Source organism: Eumetopias jubatus, unplaced genomic scaffold (genome assembly GCF_037043125.1).
Source record: "Eumetopias jubatus isolate StellerSeaLion01/CBP00866 unplaced genomic scaffold, mEumJub1_p1.0 scaffold_3, whole genome shotgun sequence".
Classification (NCBI taxonomy): Eukaryota; Metazoa; Chordata; class Mammalia; order Carnivora; family Otariidae; genus Eumetopias; species Eumetopias jubatus.
The window spans coordinates 57,823,346-57,843,148 of record NW_028274809.1 but is presented as its reverse complement, the minus strand read 5'-3'; the positions used below and the strand labels follow the sequence as shown (position 1 = coordinate 57,843,148).

Here is a 19,803-nt window from a genome sequence, read left to right as displayed (position 1 = left end):
AAAGATAAATGAAAGCAAATGTTTAAACGGATTCAAGGTGGGGCACCTCAGTGGCCCAGTTGGTTAAGTGTCCAACTCTTGATTTCGGCTCAGGTCATGATCTCAGGGTCGTAGGATCAAGCCCCACATCAGGCCCTGCATTTAGCAGGGAGTCGGCTTGAGATTCTCACTCTCCCTCTCCCTCTAAAAAATAACCTAGGCAATGCCCCCACTTCACATGACTCACTCCCTCACGTCCTTCAAGTCTCTGCTCAAAATCCACCTCGACTGTGAGGTCTTCCCTGACCATGCTGCCATGTAGCTAGCCCCATCTCCTCACCCTGTTTTATACTTCTTCATAGCACTAGCCACCTGGCACACTATACATTTTTTTCAAGATTTATTTATTTTAGAGAGAGAGGAAAAGAGAGAGAATGCACATGCGTGAGCGTGCAGAGGGGAGGGGCAGAGGGAGAGGGAAATAGAGAATCTCAAACAGACCCCACGCTGAGCATGGAGCCAATTCGGGGCTCCATTTCATGACCCTGAGATCATGACCTGAGCCGAAACCAAGAATGGGACACTTAACCAACTGTACCATCCAGGCACCCCACACAATACATTTTTTATTGTCCTGTCTCCCTCAACTGCAAACATAAATTCTTTGAGGGCAGAAACTAAGACATATGTGGCACATTTTAGGTCCTCAATTCATTGAACAGATGAGTAAACAAATCACAAAAGATGACCCATCCTAAGCCTCAGAGCTATCCTTAGAAAAGAATTAGGAAATAGTACACCTCTTGTTCCTGCTTCCTTCTCTCACTCTATGGTACTATCCATTCCTGCCCCTAATCCCAAATGCCCTGGGCTTTTACACTGTTCTTATTCTTAATACACCAGCCCCCTTCAGGTCCTTCTTAGTAGTGTCTCACACTCTACATAAAACCCGCCACTTTCTTTTCTCTTACAGTGCAGCTCTCTCAGTCAAAATGCTTGCTCTACTTTAAGATCTTCGGTCCACAAATTAAAATCATTCTCTCTTGCTATATGAAGATAAGTATCTGTATCTAGCATGTCATTCCTCATAGGTAACATGCTAAGAATCCATGCTTCAATTGTAGTACAATGGTATTAAATTCATTCACTATGGAAGGTCTGCAGGCGAAATACTTCAGTCAGGCAGTTATTTACATATTGCTCAAACGGATACCTACACCACTTACCTACTGGGCTCAGGCCCTCCTCTCGGGGACGTGAGTTCGAGCCCCATAGCAGGCTCTGTGCTCAGTGCAGAGTCAGCTTGGGTTTCTCTCCCTCTGTCCCTCCTCGCCCCCCCCCCCCCCCCCGCCACCAGCGTGCACATGCTCAGGCACGTACTCTCTCTCTCTAATAAATAAACAGACCTTTTAAAAAAAAAGAGATTAGCAGCTTAAAGAAAAGAAACAGCTGTTTTTGAAATGTCAGGTCTGTGGTCATGAAAATCTATTCATGCAGAGATATGTTTCTTGGACTACATCTTTTCTTCTACTTGTTTTACACCATGAAATAGATAGGGTCCAATGAAATCCAAAGGTTAAAAAGTCAGAGTGGAAAGGGAAAGGACAACCTTCAGTGCAGCTAGAAGAAACACAATGAGGTGGCCCCCTGCCAGGCTACTAAGCAGCCAGCCACACGGGGCGGGGCGGGGGGGGGGGCGGGGGGGGCTGACTCATCTTCCCTTCTCCCACTAACCCAACTAGTCTGCATTAATTCTTTCCAAGAAGTGCTTACTTTTCTAAATTTAAAACAACTATTCAAAACAGGCTTGGGCATTTTTAAGCTATCAATTTTTTATTTTGTTTTTTGTTTCTTGGAGAATAAAAGGAAAAAAAAAACTTTCTAAAAATGTGAAAGCTCCAAAAGGTTCCTGGATATAAAACCATTATTTTAAAAAATAGTAATTTCGGGACGCCTGGGTGGCTCAGTTGGTTAAGCGACTGCCTTCGGCTCAGGTCATGATCCTGGAGTCCCGGGATCGAGTCCCGCATCGGACTCCCTGCTCGGCAGGGAGTCTGCTTCTCCCTCTGGCCCTCTTCCCTCTCGTGCTCTCTGTCTCTCATTCTCTCTCTCTCTCAAATAAATAAATAAAATCTTTAAAAAAAAAAAAATAGTAATTTCTGGGGGCGCCTGGGTGGCTCAGTCATTAAGCATCTGCCTTCGGCTCAGGTCATGATCCCAGGTCCCCTGCTTGTGTTCTCTCTCTGTGTGTATCTCTCTGTCAAATAAATAAGTAAAATCTTAAAAAAATAATAAATAAAAAACAAAGCTTATGGGAATCATTTTCTATGTAAGAATGACTTATGACTGGTAAGATCAGGCTCAATGACTTGTCTTGAGTTGGGTTTGCACAGAAAAGTTCAGTGACTTCATTTAGTTTATATATTGCAGATAAACAATAAATTTTTTTAAAGGTGCTGTTACCAATACTTTATATAAGACTGAGAAAACATCAATTACCCATATCAAAGTATATTATTATTACTAGAGGGACTTTGAGAAAAGCTACACAAACCCTAACCTGGCAAGGAAATCGCCATTATGGCCGTTCAAGATGATAGCAAACTGCTAATTCTTAGGTTAATCCAATCTGATAAAAAATGTACAACTTCTACTAATGTCATTCCTTCAAAACTATTATTATCCGACATACAAAGCATGACCAAACAGTATTTTTCTGCCTATTTTTCTTATGATTGTTTTAGTCTAAAACACATTATTCTCAATGAAGGTAATAGTGCCTTCAAGGGAGCAAAAACTAGTTTATGGGGATCAAAACACTTACTTTTGTGCATAAAGCAGATATACACACAGTGTGTAAACAGAGAGACAGTATATCTCTGTTATTAAAGTTTCATGGAGAAAACAACTAAGAAAAAATGCCTAGGGGCGCCTGTGTGGCTCAGTTGGGTTAAGCTAAGTTTCTGACTTTGGCTCAGGTCTTGACCTGGGGGTCCTCGCCGCTCATCAGGGAGTCTGCTGTCTCTCTCCCTCTCCCTCTGTCCCACCCCGACTCGTCGTGTGTGTGTGTGTGTGTGTGTGTGTGGTGTGTCTCTCTCTCAAATGAATAAATTTTAAAAATCTTTAAAAAAATAAGAAAAAATGCCTAAAAGTCTCATGAAGGGTGATTTTTAAAAAGGTAGACAATTACAGATATAAAGAAATTGAAGCTCTTATGACAGATGTGTCAAATTTTTATAATTATACATGTCACTCTATCCTCAAAGATTAGGATGCTAATAGGATTGTTACTTGCAGGGACAGATGTCACTCAAAAGACTGCATCACCAATATTCCTTTTACACTGTACACAGATGGTAACCATCAGTTACAGCAACTAGAACTCTTTTCTCTCTCTTACATAGTACCAAATCTCCACACATTAAAAGAAAAATTTTAAAGCTGAGATACTAAGTTTTTGATACCAGTAAGAGAATATGCACAAGTATTTAAATAGGGATGGTGACTTTAATGACAGCTGAAAAGATGAAACATTCTCAGAAAAGTAACTGGGCTCTCACTACTGGACCACCCTGCTGCTTAGGTAAGTCCTTCTCATATTCTTTGATGAGCAACATCTGAAAAAAAAAATGTGAGCAGAGACTAGTCAAGTAGTTTCCTATAAAATTGGCTTTTGGTCAAATAAATCATACTGAAAATGCAGTTGTCTTTTTAAAAACAAATTTTAGGGGCACCTGGCTGGCTCAGTCAGTGGAGCATGCAACTCGTGATCTCGGGGTTGTGAGTTCGTGCCCCATGTTGGGTGCAGAGATTACTTTAAAAAAGAAAAACAAATTTTAATGCTAAGACAGTCGTAGGAAATCAGAAAGTTTCCTAACTACATCACAAAGAATGCACCATTACCATTTAACTGCTCCAAAGGATCTCTATAAAGATGCCCAAAGGTAGGTGCGTTGGGCAGCATAATGAAAAGGTTTCCAGGGCAGTACCAGAGTCTACGGAAAGGTCAGAAATTACAGCGAGGCCTTGGAAATCCCTTTTACGAAGATGGCGCTGAAGGCTAAGAAGGAAGCCCCTGCCCCTCCCAAAGCCGAAGCCAAAGCAAAGGCTTTGAAGGCCAAGAAAGCGGTGCTGAAAGGCATCCACGGTCACAAAAAAAAAAAAAGAAAATCCGCACGTCACCTACATTCCGACGACCCAAGACACTGCATCTGCAGAGGCAGCCCAAATATCCTCGAAAGAGCGCCCCCAGGAGAAACAAGCTTGATCACTATGCCATCATCAAGTTCCCCCTGACTACTGAGTCAGCCATGAAGAAAATAGAAGACAACAACACACTTGTGTTCACTGTGGATGTCAAGGCCAGTAAGCACCAGATTAAACAGGCTGTGAAGAAGCTCTATGACATTGACATGGCCAAGGTCAACACCTTGTTCAGGCCTGATGGAGAGAAGAAGGCGTATGTTCGACTGGCTCCTGACTATGATGCTTTGGATGTTGCCAACAAAATTGGAATCATCTAACCTGAGTCCAGCTGGCTAAATTTTTTTCACCAAAAAAAGAAAGAAAGAAATTACAGCGAAATCCTAGGTATTGGATCATAGATCAGTGGTAGTGAAGATAGTGACTGGTAAATGAAAGGAAAAAGGAAAAAAAATGGGAGAGGGGGCCCTGCCAGAGCTGGTTCTACCCAGATAGAGAGTTACTCAGGATTCAGCGAGCCTAGCTGTAATGGAGTTCCCAATCTCAGTATCTGAGCTGTAAATCACAGGCCCATTTAGCTATAAATGACAGACATTCTTGCCAAAGGATAACCTGGCAGGATGCTTTTTCACCCAGCTCTGTCAAATAGGGCTTTATCGGTGTGGCCAGTCAGGGCGTTCTGCTAGGTACACAGGCTAAAACGTCCTAAATCATGACCTGAGACTTTCTGTCTAGCCCAGCAATTATTAGAGAACATGTGTTTCTCTGTCAGGGAAGTTGTAACAAACCCTATTGGAAATAAGTAGTTAGGGACATACACTATAGTTTTGGAAGGTAAGCTCTAAGAAGACAGGGCCATGTCTCTTGCACACTGCTATAGATGTATGTTGAACAGATGAGCAAGCTGAGTGAGCAGAGTATGAATTACATTTGGATAATTTTTAGGATTTGAGGATTTAAAAATTATTTGTATTGATGCAGATGATTGAGAGGTGTATTCATCTGCAAGCTGGAAAAAAATGCTGGCAAAGTCCTGAACCTTCAAAAATGCATATTTTCAACTCCCAAGTGGGACTGTAAAATCAGGAAAAATTGGAGTCTAGTTCTCCTATCACAGATAAAAGAGAAATTTGCCTTAAAAATATCTTTTGAAGCAGCAAAGGTGATTAATAGTAAAGATAAGACATAAGACAGTTTTCACTCTTCAGCTTAATTTGACAAATATTTTGAGTTGCTACACCATACTTAGGTGAAAAAAAGTTAAAAGTCTATCAATGTAAAATTGTACTGGGTAATTTTAGTGGCTCTCACTTTATTTTTTTAATATTTTATTTATTTATTTGACAGAGAGAGAGAGAGAGAGAGCAAGAGAGGGGACACAAGCAGGGGGAGTGGGAGAGGGAGAAGCAGGCTTCCCACTGAGCAGGGAGCCCGACGCAGGGCTCGATCCCGGCATCCCGGGATCATGACCTGCGCCAAAGGCAGACGCTTAACGACTGAGCCACCCAGGCGCCCCTCATTTTTTTAAAACGAAGCTAACTTTCACTAACATCCTATAAAAAGAACATTCTTTACAATGATAAAAACAAAACCTGGATGGAAGCATAAAACATAAAAAAAAAAAACGTAGGGGTGTCTGGGTGGCTCCATCCGTTGAGCACCCCCCTCTTGATTGCGGCTCTGGTCATGATCTCAGGGGTTGTGAGATCAAGCCCCGAGTCGGGCTCCGTGCTGTACATGGAGCTTGCTTAGGATTCTCTCTCTCTGCCCCATCTCCCCCTACCCACACTTGCGTCTCTCTTTCTAAATAAAATAAATTTAAAATAAACAAAAGCCCTAGACTACTGCTGGCTGCTATGTACTGAACTGTGTCCTCCAATGAACTCTTATGTTGAAGCCCTAATCCCCAATGTGATGGTATCTGTGGAGATGAGGCCTTGGAGGGGAAATGAGTTTAAATGATGTCTTGAAGGCAGGGTCCTCATGATGAGATTAGTGCCCATAGAAGAGACCAAAGACCTTCCTTTCCCATCTCTCCACACAGCAAAAAGATGGATGTCCACAATCCAGAAAGAGGGCCCTCATCAGGAAGTGAATCTGCTGGCTCGCTAGTCTTAGAATTCCCAGCCTCCAAAACTTCAGGAAAATAGATGTTTGTTGTGTAGGCCACCCAGTTTATGGTATTTCACTACAGGAGTCCAAGCAGACTTAAGACACTAGCCTCACCGACTAACACACCCATGATACACAAAGTAGGGTCCTGGCAGTGGTTGCGCTGGGAAGGCTTTGGTAGAAACTCTCCTGAGCTCTGACTCTGACGGCTATTTGGTTAGGTTTGTCCTACCCGCTCTTAACTACCACCACACAAAACCTTATTATCTCAGTGCTCCTCTGCTCTAAGTTGGCTATTAAGAGGAAATATAAAGGGATATGAGATAATTCTGACTAACCCAGTTAAAAAGTAGTACAGTTGGGGCTCCTGAGTGGCTCAGTTAGTTAAGCATCTGACTCTTGATTTCGGCCCAGGATCATGAGATGGAGCCCCGTATGGGGCTCCAAGCTCAGGAGAGACTCTGCTCAAGATTCTCTCTCTCCCTTTGCCCCTCTCCTGCCACCCTCCCCCGCACCCCCGTGAGTTCTTTCTCAAATAATAAATAAATCTTAAAAAAAAAAGGTAGCTGACTCTCGAAAAACAGATTGGAACTGCATGGGTCTACTTATATGTGGATTTTTCTCGATAAAACCAGTACAGTACTTATAAATGTATTTTCTCTTATGACTTTCTTAATACCATTTTCTTTTCACTAGCTTACCTTATCATAAGAATACAGTATATAATACATATAACATAAAAAATACGTAGTAATCAACTGTTTATAGTAAGGCTTCTGATCAACAGCAGGCTATTAGTTAGGTTTTTGGGGAGTGAATAGTTAAAACTCAGATGTTGGACTGCATGGCGGATCAGCACCCTTAATCCTCATGTTGTTGATGGGTCAACTGTTATATCTAAAATGAAATCCATTTCTTCTAACCATCGGGGACTGCTCCTAATAGATACAAAGGTCATTTTGAATTGGGCAAATTTGAGCAATCTCATATTTTTATCTTTAATACAATGGTTCTCAAATGTGAGGATGACAGAATCACAGGGGAGTCCCTTTATAATCCCCTTCTCCTAGAAGTGCAGATTCTGTGGGTCTAGGGGCATAGGAATCTACATTTTGAACAGAGAGGCCTGATGAGTGGTGTTCAATGACAGCTACTGCTCTATCATTACTGAAAAATAGCCTCTGCACACAGCTGTACTTTCCTTTATAACAGGGAAATATTTTTAAAAATTGTAACCAAATTTGATTTTGTAAATTAAATTCTATTTTCCCACATGTTGACTTTAAAATGCTAAAGACACTTTATTCATTCTGAGAGGTGGGACTGGCTTATCTAGTAGAGGTCAAATCCGTGCCCTCCCTTTCCTCATCTCTACTTCAGTAGTTAAAGATTTAATAATTTAGGAATCCTTTTGAAAGTATCTTATCCCTCACTCCGTCTCTCTCCAATTTATCTGTTTAATCACTGAGAATGTCAGCATTCGAAAAGTGGCTGTTTCGTAAACCTTACCTTTGAAAACAAACCTAGAAATACATACTCTCTTTAGAAAGGAAAATGAATTTAGCAAAATAAATAAATAAATAAATAAATAAAACTAGTTTAAGGGGAAATTTGCCTGTAGAGAAAATACCAACCAAGTCTTCCACCATTTTTAACTTTGGTACAAAAGAAAAATCCACACTTAAGAAAAAATGCTCTACTAGATGATGCAGATTAGACACAAATTATTGAAAAACAACAGTGAGATTTTTATTTCTTTCAGAGAAAGAAGAAACATTTTTTTAAAGCACCTATGAAGAACCAACACCAAATAAGAAATGTCATTTCTAGGACTGTGGGTATTCTGGCAAAGTAAACATACCCCTCACTGCAGACTGGCAAATTGTGTTCTAGGCTCAGTTTTGCCACAAAAGGGCCATGTGACCTTGGAAAATAGTCTCCCTGCATCTGAATTTAATTTATAAAATAAGATGATTAAATAAATGTAACTCTTTGATTCCAGAAGATTAATTCACTCTAATTTATATGAAAAAGCATTTGTGGTATGTGATGCCTATAACTTGCTTGATCAAATGACATAATTAAAACATAACTGGAAACTTGATACTGTGAGTAACTTACTAAGACCGTCGGTGTAGCTATCAGTTTCACATTAGTACATACCATACTACTTTGAACATCCACATTTTCACATACTGAGTTTTCTTAAAGGGAGGTACATGTGTACCATAGTCTATTTGGGTAATAGGACACAATTTATCTTTTCAGCCCTTCTTCCCAACCCATTGTCATTATAGCTTCCAGGGGGAAAAAACCAAAAAACACCTTGAAGTCTTAACCACTGAAACAATAGTGTTGCAGTAATTACATCACAGAAATAACATTTCTTTCCTAAAATACTCAAAGTTATTCTCCCAAGATCACTTATCTTCCAGGAACGAACTTTCTTCTGTCTGCTCTCGTGTTTGTTAGAGCAAACATTTTCCATCTTAACAAATATTCAGTTCACCACTTATTCTTGTTTCCAACGAAATACACCGTCTCCAAAAAATCCGCCCCAAAATCCGACAAGACTCAACACATACATTTGGCAATTCCGGGGAGACTGGGATGCACAGACATCTTGTTCAAAATAAATAAACTTTCCAGGATCTTTATTTACTGACTTGAGAAACGTAGGTTTGGAAACAACCAGCTAACTTCGCTCCCAAGTTGGCATCTTAAAGAATCCTGCGTTTACAAAACACCCAGTACCTCACAGACTCCCAGCCCAGAATTGGCCAGGGAGCACACGCCCATCGGCCCTGCTTGGAGAGGAAACAATGGGAGAGGCGCGAGGGAGCAAGCCCGGCGCCCGGGGCGCCCCAGCTCCCCGGCTCGGGCCCGCGCCCGACACCGCGCGCCGCATCCCCTCCCCGGGCGTTCCGGGCCCCCGCCCCCGGGGCGCGGCCCACCTGCAGGGGCGCGGGCAAAGGGCTGTACTCACCAAACAGGGTCAGGGCCATTGTAAAGGCGCTCGCCAACTGCTCGCCGCCGCCCGCAGGTCCACGCGCTCCTCCCGGGCGGGCCAGAGATCACCGCATCGGCCCGAAGCGCTCACACCTCGGAGGGAGCGGGGAGTCGGAGGGGCGTGGTGGGGCGCGGGAGCCCGGGGAGGGTGCAGGCCAGGGCGCAGGGTGCCGCTGCAAGAAAAAGTTATTTATGCGTTATTGTCAGGCGCACCCGCACCGGGGGAGACCCGCTAGCCCTAGGCAAGCCGGCACTTGTCGCTGCCATCTGTGCACGACGCGGAGCGCGCGCGCGGGCGGCAGTACCTGCGAGGCGGGAGGCTTGGCCGCGGTGCAATGGCAGGCGGAGAGGCGGCGCCGCAGTGGCGGCGGCGGCGGCGGCGGGGAGAGGAGCAGCTTCGCAGGGCCCTCGGCGGGGCGCGCTCACTCCGCATCCCGCGGCCTCGCAGACGCCATCTTGCGATAGCGTCTCCCACTGGATCTGCCCCTGCGCCTCCTCGTGCCTCCCCCTCGGGCGGCCGAACTCAGTGCGTTCCCATAGCAACGGGCGCGCGCGGGGGCCGGGGGCGCGCGCCCCTCCTGCCGCGGGCCGGGAGGAGCCGCCCCAGCCGCTGGGGAGGCGGCCTCCGGGAGCCCGGCGGGGGGCGGGGTTGGTGTGCGTTTTAGCTGAAATCCCTGGGATTTTTCTTGAATGGGATTTGAGGAGGCGCGGAGAGGAGAAAAACGGAGCTGTTACTCGAAAGAGGAAGAGTCACAGGAGGATGCTCCATGAATCCAAGTCTCCCAAGCAGGGTCATCCGGGGATCGGGTTCGTTTGAGGATAAATCTCCCGCCCGGCGCCCTCGGGGTTAACGGAGAGTCTGGAGCCGGTGACCTGAAGCTCCGGGACTCGGAAAGGGAGCCTGGAGTCGAACAGAGACCCTGACTGTTGCCTTCCCTTACACTCGGACTTGGGAGCCCCTGGGAGTACTGATCAGATTGTCACATCTGAGGAATCCAGGAGTCGTTTAAAAAGCATCAGGGATTACCTAAAAATAATTTGATACCAGGCCAATGCTTAAACCTAATTTTCTTCCTTTTACTTTACACCTCCTTGATACCGTCTCAGGAAAAATTAACGTTTCGCACTGATTGGCACTTCTATACCACAAAAGATTGTTCCCCTGAGCTTTCTGCATTTATCTGATAATCACTGGCAACATCCTTCTTTTTGTGATGTTCTTTGCTCGCCTCTGTCTTTGCCTTAATTAACGAAAAGCCGTATAACTCCTTGAGATTATCAGCCGAAAGATGTTCTTGAAAAGCTCGGTTATGATGTTTTTGTGTCGTTTTCATTTAGTGTATTCAAAAATTCAGTTTTCTCTAGTTGCTATGTTTGTTCCCTTGGAAAAAAAAAATTCCCCCTCTTTCTTCTTTCGCTTAGGGATTGGATACTGTTGCAGCATCTAATCATGTAGATTTTCTCTTTGGTTCTCATGTCTTCCCGCGTGCATCTTTCCTCTTACAGTTCCTCAGACTCCCTAATGTCATTTTCTGCTTCTCTCTAATTTTCAACTAATTCTTTTTAGATTATTATATAAATATCTTCTATTTAATGTATCTTGAGGATCAAATCGTTACAAAAATGAAAATTACCACTACCAATAGAACCAACAGTTAATTCATCATCATTTCACAACAGACTCTAACATCAAGAAGAAAAAGAAAAGCCCGTTGGAAGGAGGAGCCAAGCCTTTTGTTTCATGCCAGTTAACTCAAGAAAAAAGAAATAGTAAAATAATTCAATATGAACAGGCAAATGTGTAAGATGCTGAATGCTTGAAATTTTCCGATGTACTAAAATGGTTCTCCTTTAGCTACTAATATCAAAATAAATCTTGAAATCCCCACAATTTTAAATCTTTAATGAAAAGGACTCTTGATTTTGAATGGCCTTTCTGCTGGTGAAAAATTAGAAACACACAGCTCATGAAGATAAATGAGATCCTTGAGAAGGCTTTGTGGGACAGATTTTACAACCGTGTAAAGATTGCTGCTGATCTGCTATGCAATCAGATAAGTCCAAAACTAAAGACAGCATTTGCTGCCTCAACCAGTGATCTTCAACCTTTTTTGCAACTTAATTTCCCTTTAAGGCTCTGATAAAGATACTCTGTCCCTCTTCCTGGAAAATGCTTACATAAATATATACACTCACCAAATGTCAGGGGGTTTATGGCCTATTCAGGGACCCAGATGCCCTTTGTAATTTCAGAAAGTTTTACATTTATAATTAAAATTTTTTACTTTTCACATGGAAGCATGGAATTTTGGAACAGGAAGGTACCAAACTCCCCTAATTTAAAGATAAGGAAATTGAGGGCCCAGTGGTCAAAAGATTTTCCCAAATGTGTACACCTTTTGGTGGCAGAACTAATAGAAAAATCTGAGGCATCTGGTGTTCTCCCTGACCACCTCCCCCACTCTCCATCCCCCACCAATTTAGAGAATACATGGTTTGAATTTAAAAAGAAAAATCTGTTTAGTATTAGAAGCAGAGTGGCAAGGGGAGCATTTTGTCCTCAGTCATTTTGCATGTTTGGGTCTTCTTGCATTTTGGGAAGCTGAATTTTGTCTCAAAGGGTCTTTATTCACATGCTCTTCAACTTAGAACTATGTGTCCAATCAGGTTGAGAGAAAAAGTGCTTTTCTCTTCTCTTTGTGAAACTCTCTTTAGAGAGGTACCAGAGCATCAATGTTTTGCTGGTACAGCTCAGTATGCTGGTAATTCTCGCTGCCCCCTGGGGGCTTATCCTGCGCAGCAGAGGGAAATTAACAATCCTGTGGTCAGACTCACACTCCCATTATACAGCCAAGCTTTGGTTATCAGACCAGGTTTGCACCCACTAGTTGTGGCTTCACACAGCTGAATCTTAGTGATAGATCCAACTTAGGCTCAGGTGGGGACATTCTTCCCTCCGTTTCTCTTTTCTATACAAGTCTGGGCCCTCCTACCCCAAAACACACAGACACACACCTCTCCCAAGAGAGTTTTTTAGGATACTATTTGAAACAATACAGCTCAATGTTACTATGTTTCCCTTTTTAAACATCTAGCTTTCTCCACAAGTGATTCAACTGACTTCCTAATAACAAAATGCTTTCTATACTTACTTGAGCAAAGTGCTATGTCTTGAAAATAATATTGATTTTTATATTATTGTATTATCTAATGAGAAATAGAGAGTGTTGCTTTTCTCACCTAGCTGGAAATAAAGCAAAAGCCTTTTCAGCCACAGACTCAATGTAAGGAAGGGCGTTAACCAATTAGGGATGATTATTATGGGTGGTACCTTAGACTGTTTATTTAAAAGGGTGAAGAATGAGTTGACTTTTAAAACATTTATGTTTTCATTCAAAGATTTAATTTTGTGCTTAACAAGAAACACCTAGAATGACTGGATTTGTTTGCTCTGTTACTTATTTGTTAGATTTTTAGACGAATGTTTTACTCTTTCTGGTTCTTCCTCATTGGTAAAATGAAGGGATGGGACTAAGTTATCTCTAATGTCCTTTTTAGGTTTAGCTGTCATTCTGCGATATTTTAAAATATTTAAATTAACTGGATTATGGATAAAACAGAAGATATTTTTATTTGAATATTCAATATATCATTTATGTATTCAGTATATTTAAGGTGCTGGTATATCTGGTAAGTCTGAGTCATAGGTTACATTTTCATAAAGACCTAGTACCGTAAAGAAGTCATATTTTATTAAGATATCAATACTGTGATTTAATCTGCAGTATGTTACACTGATGTTATAATTATTATATTCTCTTCTCAGGTTTAACAGGATTAAAATTTAAAGTATGTACTGAACGATCTATGTCAAATTTACGAAAACAGTTTCTTATTTTTATGTAAGTTTTGTGGACTAAACAGAATTTAGGCAGCCCTTTAAAATTCTTTTCTACATTTTAAACTAATGACATATTGCAAGTGTTTTGGGTTTTCTTTTTGTTACTCATTTAGCTTTGTTCCCACTGGTAAACATTGATTTGTTCCTCAGTTTTGAATGAAGCAGAAATTAATGAGGCGGTTTCTGCTTCACGATAACAAGTTGAAATTATAGCACTTTATCATGTCAACACAGCTTTAAACACTAGGAATACCAGTGCTATTAGCACTGTTCCCAAAATAGTGCCGAAGTTTGCTGGTGGTGAAAAACTCACAGAGCATATTTCTGCTAATGTGATAGAAACAATCTTCAGACTGATTAAGGTTTAAATTATTTATTTAAAATAATCACAATTATAACATTCTCTCTGACCTATATTTATGTTACCGGAGTATTTATTGCCATAGTGTGAATGTGCTTAGAGTGGATTTGGTCTGTTTTTAATAATGTTTTCCTAATATGGTTTTCCTTAATGTTTCTAATAATGTTTTAGTAGTATTTCCCCTAATCCGGATGAGTCCCCTGCTTTTATCTTTCTGAAGATAAAGTAATCTTTATCTTTCTGAATTAATATCTTACCTAATATTTGTATGGCATTTCATGACTGATAAATAGCACTTTCATAGGGCAAGGCATCTACATACAAGTAATGGAAGCAATATTTGCTTTGAATGTGAAGATTTAGTTGACAAAACTACTCAAGAAAAAAAATTTAGGTCATAAACGATAAATTTGGCCTTTCAGCTTAAGCAATTCAAAGTAATGTTTAGGAGAGTTAGTTGTGTTCTAGTGACCACCAGAGGGTGCCTAAATTATATCCATAGGAGCAATTGTGGATCTTAGAAATGAAGTAACATTTGAAAAATACATAAGAATCCTTAAGAATTGAAAACTTTCTCCATTCCCCTGCAGTGTTCCTTATGAAGTAGCAGAAAATAATCCCACCAAAATTACGCTAAAACAGGAGGTGGCTTTTGGCTCATTAGGCACAGATTTGGAATTGTATATTACTGAGCAGTGTTTGTTCAGCCCTTATTATATCACTTCCAAAGTGAAAGTATTTGTAGAAAGGCTGTGTGTGTGTGTGTGTGTGTGTGTGTGTGTGTGTGTGTGTGTGTAGGTATGAAGGGAAGGGAAATTGAAATTCAAAATCAGGCCATAGAGGTCTTCTATCCCTGACCCAAGATAATTGATTTCTTGTTAACTACTCAGCTTGAAGAGGAAATTTTAGTCCAATAGGTGATGGGACCATAGGTATTACTATGAGTCCTAGGTTTGAACCTTCTAAATGCCACAGGTCCTTTTTTTTTTTTTTAACTTTGTGATGGGATTTTTTTTGAAATGTCAAAATGACCACAGGTTTGGAGTGGCCAGGGAAAAAGAAAGGGTAAAAGCGGGCTGTTTTCAAGACACGTTTAAGAGAATACTTATTTCCTGGTAAATAGTATAGGAGATCTTTTGGAATTTTTTATAGGCTTAAAAGCAAATACATTTTCAAGTGCACATTAGCTAAAAGTGCAGCAATTATGGCTGCCCTCAAGTAAAAGTTCTTGTCTGAACTCTAATCATATTATAGTACTTTAAGCCAGCATTTCCATTTGTGTGTGTTTTTCTGAGGTCACCAGGCATATCTAATGCACAGTGTAAGCTAAATGTCTATTTGACTTGAGCAGTTGGATTTCTGCCAGATTTTGTTTTCAAGAGGGTATAAGGAGATTTGGCTGCAAATCAAATATCCCTAATATGGCCATGGCTCTTCTGGTTAATGTGGGTGTCCACAATAAGATGACTTATTCAAGTTGATTACATTGTGAGTTATAAATCAGCTAAATAGCTGTGAACTCTGGGTGAGAATTACACAATCTCTAATTAAATAACAGAGCTAAAAAAAAAAAAGAGAAGTGTATTTCCATGATTAAAACCACAATCTGGGCTCAAATCTTGTCTACTCCTGTGATGGATTTTTCATAAAACTCCTTTGTATACTGTCGTAAAAGAGAACTTACGTCAGACATTTAGGACAATGCACCATTGGAAACCATCCATCCATCCTTCATTCACTCAACAAATATTTACTAAGGACCTATGATATATACCAGGCATTGTGCTAGAATCTAGCAAAGGAGTCAAAGATGAACCAAACATGTATTCAGATCTTTAAAAATTTGCAGTCCTTGGGGATAATCCTTATAAATGGGACAATGACAAGGCCATAAGACGGATACAGATTAAATACTGTGGAAGTTCAGAGCAGAGAAAAATTATTCCCAGCTGATAAAATGGATGAAGTCTTCCTTGAGGATGAAGCTAGGCTTTGAGGTATGGACAGAAATTAGGCAAACAGAATAGAGACAGGGAAAAGTAGGGCTTAGGTAAGAGAAAAGAGCATGACAAAACTCTTGGGGAAAGAGGTGGGAAATCATGACAGAAGAATCACAGGCAGGACAATTTGGCTGTAGCAAGGACTTATGGGAGGAGAGGCTAGACATGTAGGTCAGGGACATATATAGAAGGCCAACCTGTTGCCTCAAAACTTATTATGTTATCGGAACCCTGCTGGCTTTCTACAAGTACTTGAGGCAACTGGGAATTTGGATTCGTTTTGCAAAGGTCTGGTCTCAAAATTTTTAAGCCCTATTTTCCAGTAACAAATTTTCTACTACCCACCAATATATGAAAATATATGAATATACATACACACGCACACAAACACACACGTGCTAGTGTTATAAGCTAATAACTCGAGGCACAATACACCCTGAAGGTGAAGTTTATCATTAATAACATAAACCCACATTTTAAAGGCTCCCTGATAATTTCTGGATTTTTAGTCAGCTTCTAGTCAGATCTTATATCATCATCTCTTTACTTCACAACTTGACTGACAGAGCGCTGTGGCACCAAATGTAGGACTCATGTCAGTTCTGCCATTTCTTCTACAGTTACTTGTGCTTGTATTATTAGGATGATTTTCAATGCCGGATTTCTTTGAAAGGATCTTTTAAAGGCATCTGTTCATTTGGGAGGATTCAGTTTAGTTAAAAAGCATATACTATAACCCATAAATCCAACTAACTTGGCTATGTAAATTTCACTAAGTTGCAATGAGCCAAATGGGAAAAGATGAGTCAACGGTACTGTCAACCCCACCCTAGAGGAAAACTCCCTTTCTTGCCCCAGGATAACTTGCACACGTTGTATGGGATGCGGGATTTTCCAACATACAAAGTGAGGAAGCGAATCTGTCAATCTGTACATGAAATACTAATAAAGCTTAATTTTCTTCTCACTTATAAAAGTAATAACTATACATAGAAGTCTTACTTTTTCTTTCCATAAAACAATGAAAGTCTTGGCGGTGTGTACACTCTGCTTTGGAGGTTGCTGGTATGGACAGGAAACCAGGGCAAGTATTTGTAAAGTGGTATGGTCAGAGCTGACCTTCCGAAAGGTGAATCTGATTATCTCTGTAAAGGAAGAAAAACAATGACCGTGGCTCTTACTTCAAGCCCTACCCACCTATTATTGCAATTGTTCCCAAGTACTAAGAATTCTGTCTGAACTTTCAGAGAGCCTAGCCTTTAAACAGTTACAGGAAATGTCACCCAACACCTCTGATATCCTGGGAAAATGAGGCTAACTTTTAGAGAGTTAGGAATAAAGAATACTAGCCATAAAGAGAAGAAAGGCTGAGCACTAGAGTGGACCTTTCTACAACTCAGAAACCAGGCATGATGAAAGAAGTTTTCTGAACATTTTGTTTCTTCTTAATACTGAGTGGAAACAACCTATAAAACACATAACTTATAAAACACTGGATTTGATGGAATCTAGGGGTGAGAGTGGGGAGTTGTTATCTGCTACCTCCCTAGACTTCTCCAATGCCACAGTACATCTTGAAAAACACTGGTCAGAAAGATCTGGCTTCCTGGGCGCCTGGGTGGCTCAGGTGGTTAAACATCTGACTCTTTTTTTTTTTTTAAGATTTTTTTTTTAAAGATTTTATTTATTTATTTGAGAGAGAGAGAATGAGAGATAGAAAGCACGAGAGGGAAGAGGGTCAGAGGGAGAAGCTGACTCCCTGCTAAGCAGGGAGCCCGATGCAGGACTCGATCCCGGGACTCCAGGATCATGACCTGAGCCGAAGGCAGTCACTTAACCAACTGAGCCACCCAGGCGCCCCTAAACATCTGACTCTTGATCTCGGCTCAGGTCATGATCTCAGGGTCATGAGATCAAGCCCGCATCAGGCTCTGTGCTGAGCACAGAGTCTGCTTGGGATCCTCACTCTCTCTCTCCCTGTGCCCCTCCTCCTGCTTGCGTTCCCTCTCTCTCTCTCTCTCTCAAATAAATAAATTTTAAAAATCTTAAAAAAAAAAAGGAAGATCTGGCTTCAAATGTTGGCTTCTCCTCTCACTATGTGACTGGAGGCAGATTGAAATCTTTCAGGACTTCAATTTCCTCCTCTGCAAAATAGAGGTACTCACTGTATCACCTGGTTTGCAACCTTTTGATTGCAATTGACAGAAAACTTAATTCAAATTGGCTTAAATAAACAAAGGAAATTTACTGGCCCTGACATGAACCAACCCAGAGTCAGGGTGAGTTGCAGGGAAGGCTGATTCAGTAGCGCAAAAAATATCCCCAAGGACTTAGTCTCTCTATTCCTAGTCTTTATATAACACAGAGTCCCCCCTGCTCATGGCATCTCCCAGAATCTCCCCTTGTGGTAGCAAAATGGCTTCAGAGGTTCTAGACATTACAGAGTCCTACCTCTCCATCCAAGGGAAGAGAAAGTCCTGGAATATCTCACTCTTGTTGGCTTGAGTTGGAATATGTGCCCATCCATGAGTCACTGCTGTGGCCAGGGAGAAGGGGTGAGTGCAGGCCAATCACAGGTTACCCCAAACCAAGTGCATTAACCCTTCCAAACCTCATGGCTGAAGTGAATTCCTTAAAGAAAACCCAGTACAGAGCTTGGAGGAAAGAGAAGGGGCTGGGCAGGCGACTCACACATGTCTGCCTTTTAGGGTCATTCTGGGGATTAAATAAAGCACAGAGTGGACATGTAATAAATATGGTTTTTCTTCCTCTCTCTCTCTTTTTTTTAAAGATTTTATTTATTTATTTGACAGAGAGAGACACAGCGAGAGAGGGAACACAATCGGGGGGAGTGGGAGAGGGAGAAGCAGGCTTCCCGCTGAGCAGGGAGCCCGATGTGGGGCTCAATCCCAGGACCCTGAGATCATCACCTGAGCCGAAGGCAGACGCTTAACGACTGAGCCACCCAGGCACCCCTTTTCCTCTCTCTACGAGGATTATCTTCCTCAATGTTTAGTAAAAGCCCGATTTTCTCTGAAAGTAAGCACCCAAGTCTTGGGCAAACCAATCCTCTCCTCACTAAGCCATCTTTTCCCACATATAAAAGCAATGCCCAATTCTTGAACCTCATATATATCTGCTTCCCAGACTATTTATAGTCGTGGTGGCATCACCAACACAACCTGTAGGAAACAAAAATTGTATTCGATTATTTTGCAAAATGTGCTTATCTATTAGGTACTGCCAACTAAATAGTTGGATTTCTTTTTCATAAAATTGGTCACTTGTTTTGTCACTAATTTTCCAGTTTTAAAATAATTTCAATCTCTTTCAAAATACACAATTGTTCAACATCAGGAAAACTATTTTCTGTATGTTTTAGGATTTCCAGCTGACCCTCAGCTGGGATTCCAAGTCTGGTCGTATGTGATGAACCAGCAGGCTTTATATTTATATAAACAATATTTAGGGATGGGTAAGTATTCATTTCTGTTAATAATTGGCTAAAAACTATAGAGCTAATCATAAGATGAATCTACTCCTGGACCCCAAATGGCCTCAGCTGCATTCTGAGCAAGACTCTGTATGGCAAAAGTAACTAAAAAGGAGCTATAGTCTTTATTTGCATTTCACGAAGAAGATTATAGGGTATCCACTGCAAACCTCTCAGGAACACTTCTTGAAACCCCCTTTCCTCTTTTATCATCATACCCTGTACCTGTTTTGGAGCAGAGCACTCTTGAGCCTCCGAAATTCTCTCCCAGCCCTCTCAGTCTATGGCCTCCCTGCCCTCTCCCTCTTCACTATTCCCTTTGTGCACACTGGTCTCTGGGTTTCTGTTTACTCTCCTGAACCTCCACCTGGTACCTAAATTCCTCACTCTTTGGAAGATGCAGGAACTAGCCCAGCAAGCAAGAATCTTGCTCCCTGTCCTCCTGCCTCTCAGTTCTAGTCTTTCTCTGTCCACTAACCTTGATTCTGAACCAAAAAAAAAAAAAAAAAAAGCTGAGAAATCTGGCCTTTCCATTAGAAAGTGAGATGGTAAGAAAGACCACCAAGACAAAACTCTTTTGTCCCCAGCCTAAAATGAGTGTGGGCAACTGTGTGAAATGCTTTGCATACATTTTCTCATTGTTTTTTTTTTTAAAGGTTTTATCTATTTATTTGAGAGAGAGAATGAGAGAGAGAGAGCACGAGAGGGAAGAGGGTCAGAGGGAGAAGCAGACTCCCTGCCGAGC

At 41.4% G+C, this 19,803-nt stretch overlaps 1 protein-coding gene and 1 pseudogene across 1 annotated transcript in view; one reads left to right on the top strand and one right to left on the bottom strand.

Annotated features, from left to right (window-relative positions):
* Positions 1–18,092, bottom strand: part of CHN1 (chimerin 1) — a 203,325-nt gene extending 185,233 nt beyond the window's left edge. Inside the window, exon 1 of the mRNA XM_088022098.1 lies at positions 18,017–18,092. Coding sequence (XP_087878224.1) covers positions 18,017–18,092 — 76 coding nt within the window. The remainder of the gene's footprint in view (positions 1–18,016) is intronic.
* Positions 4,027–4,513, top strand: LOC114225363 (large ribosomal subunit protein uL23 pseudogene; annotated as a pseudogene).
* Positions 18,093–19,803: the final 1,711 nt, after the last annotated feature.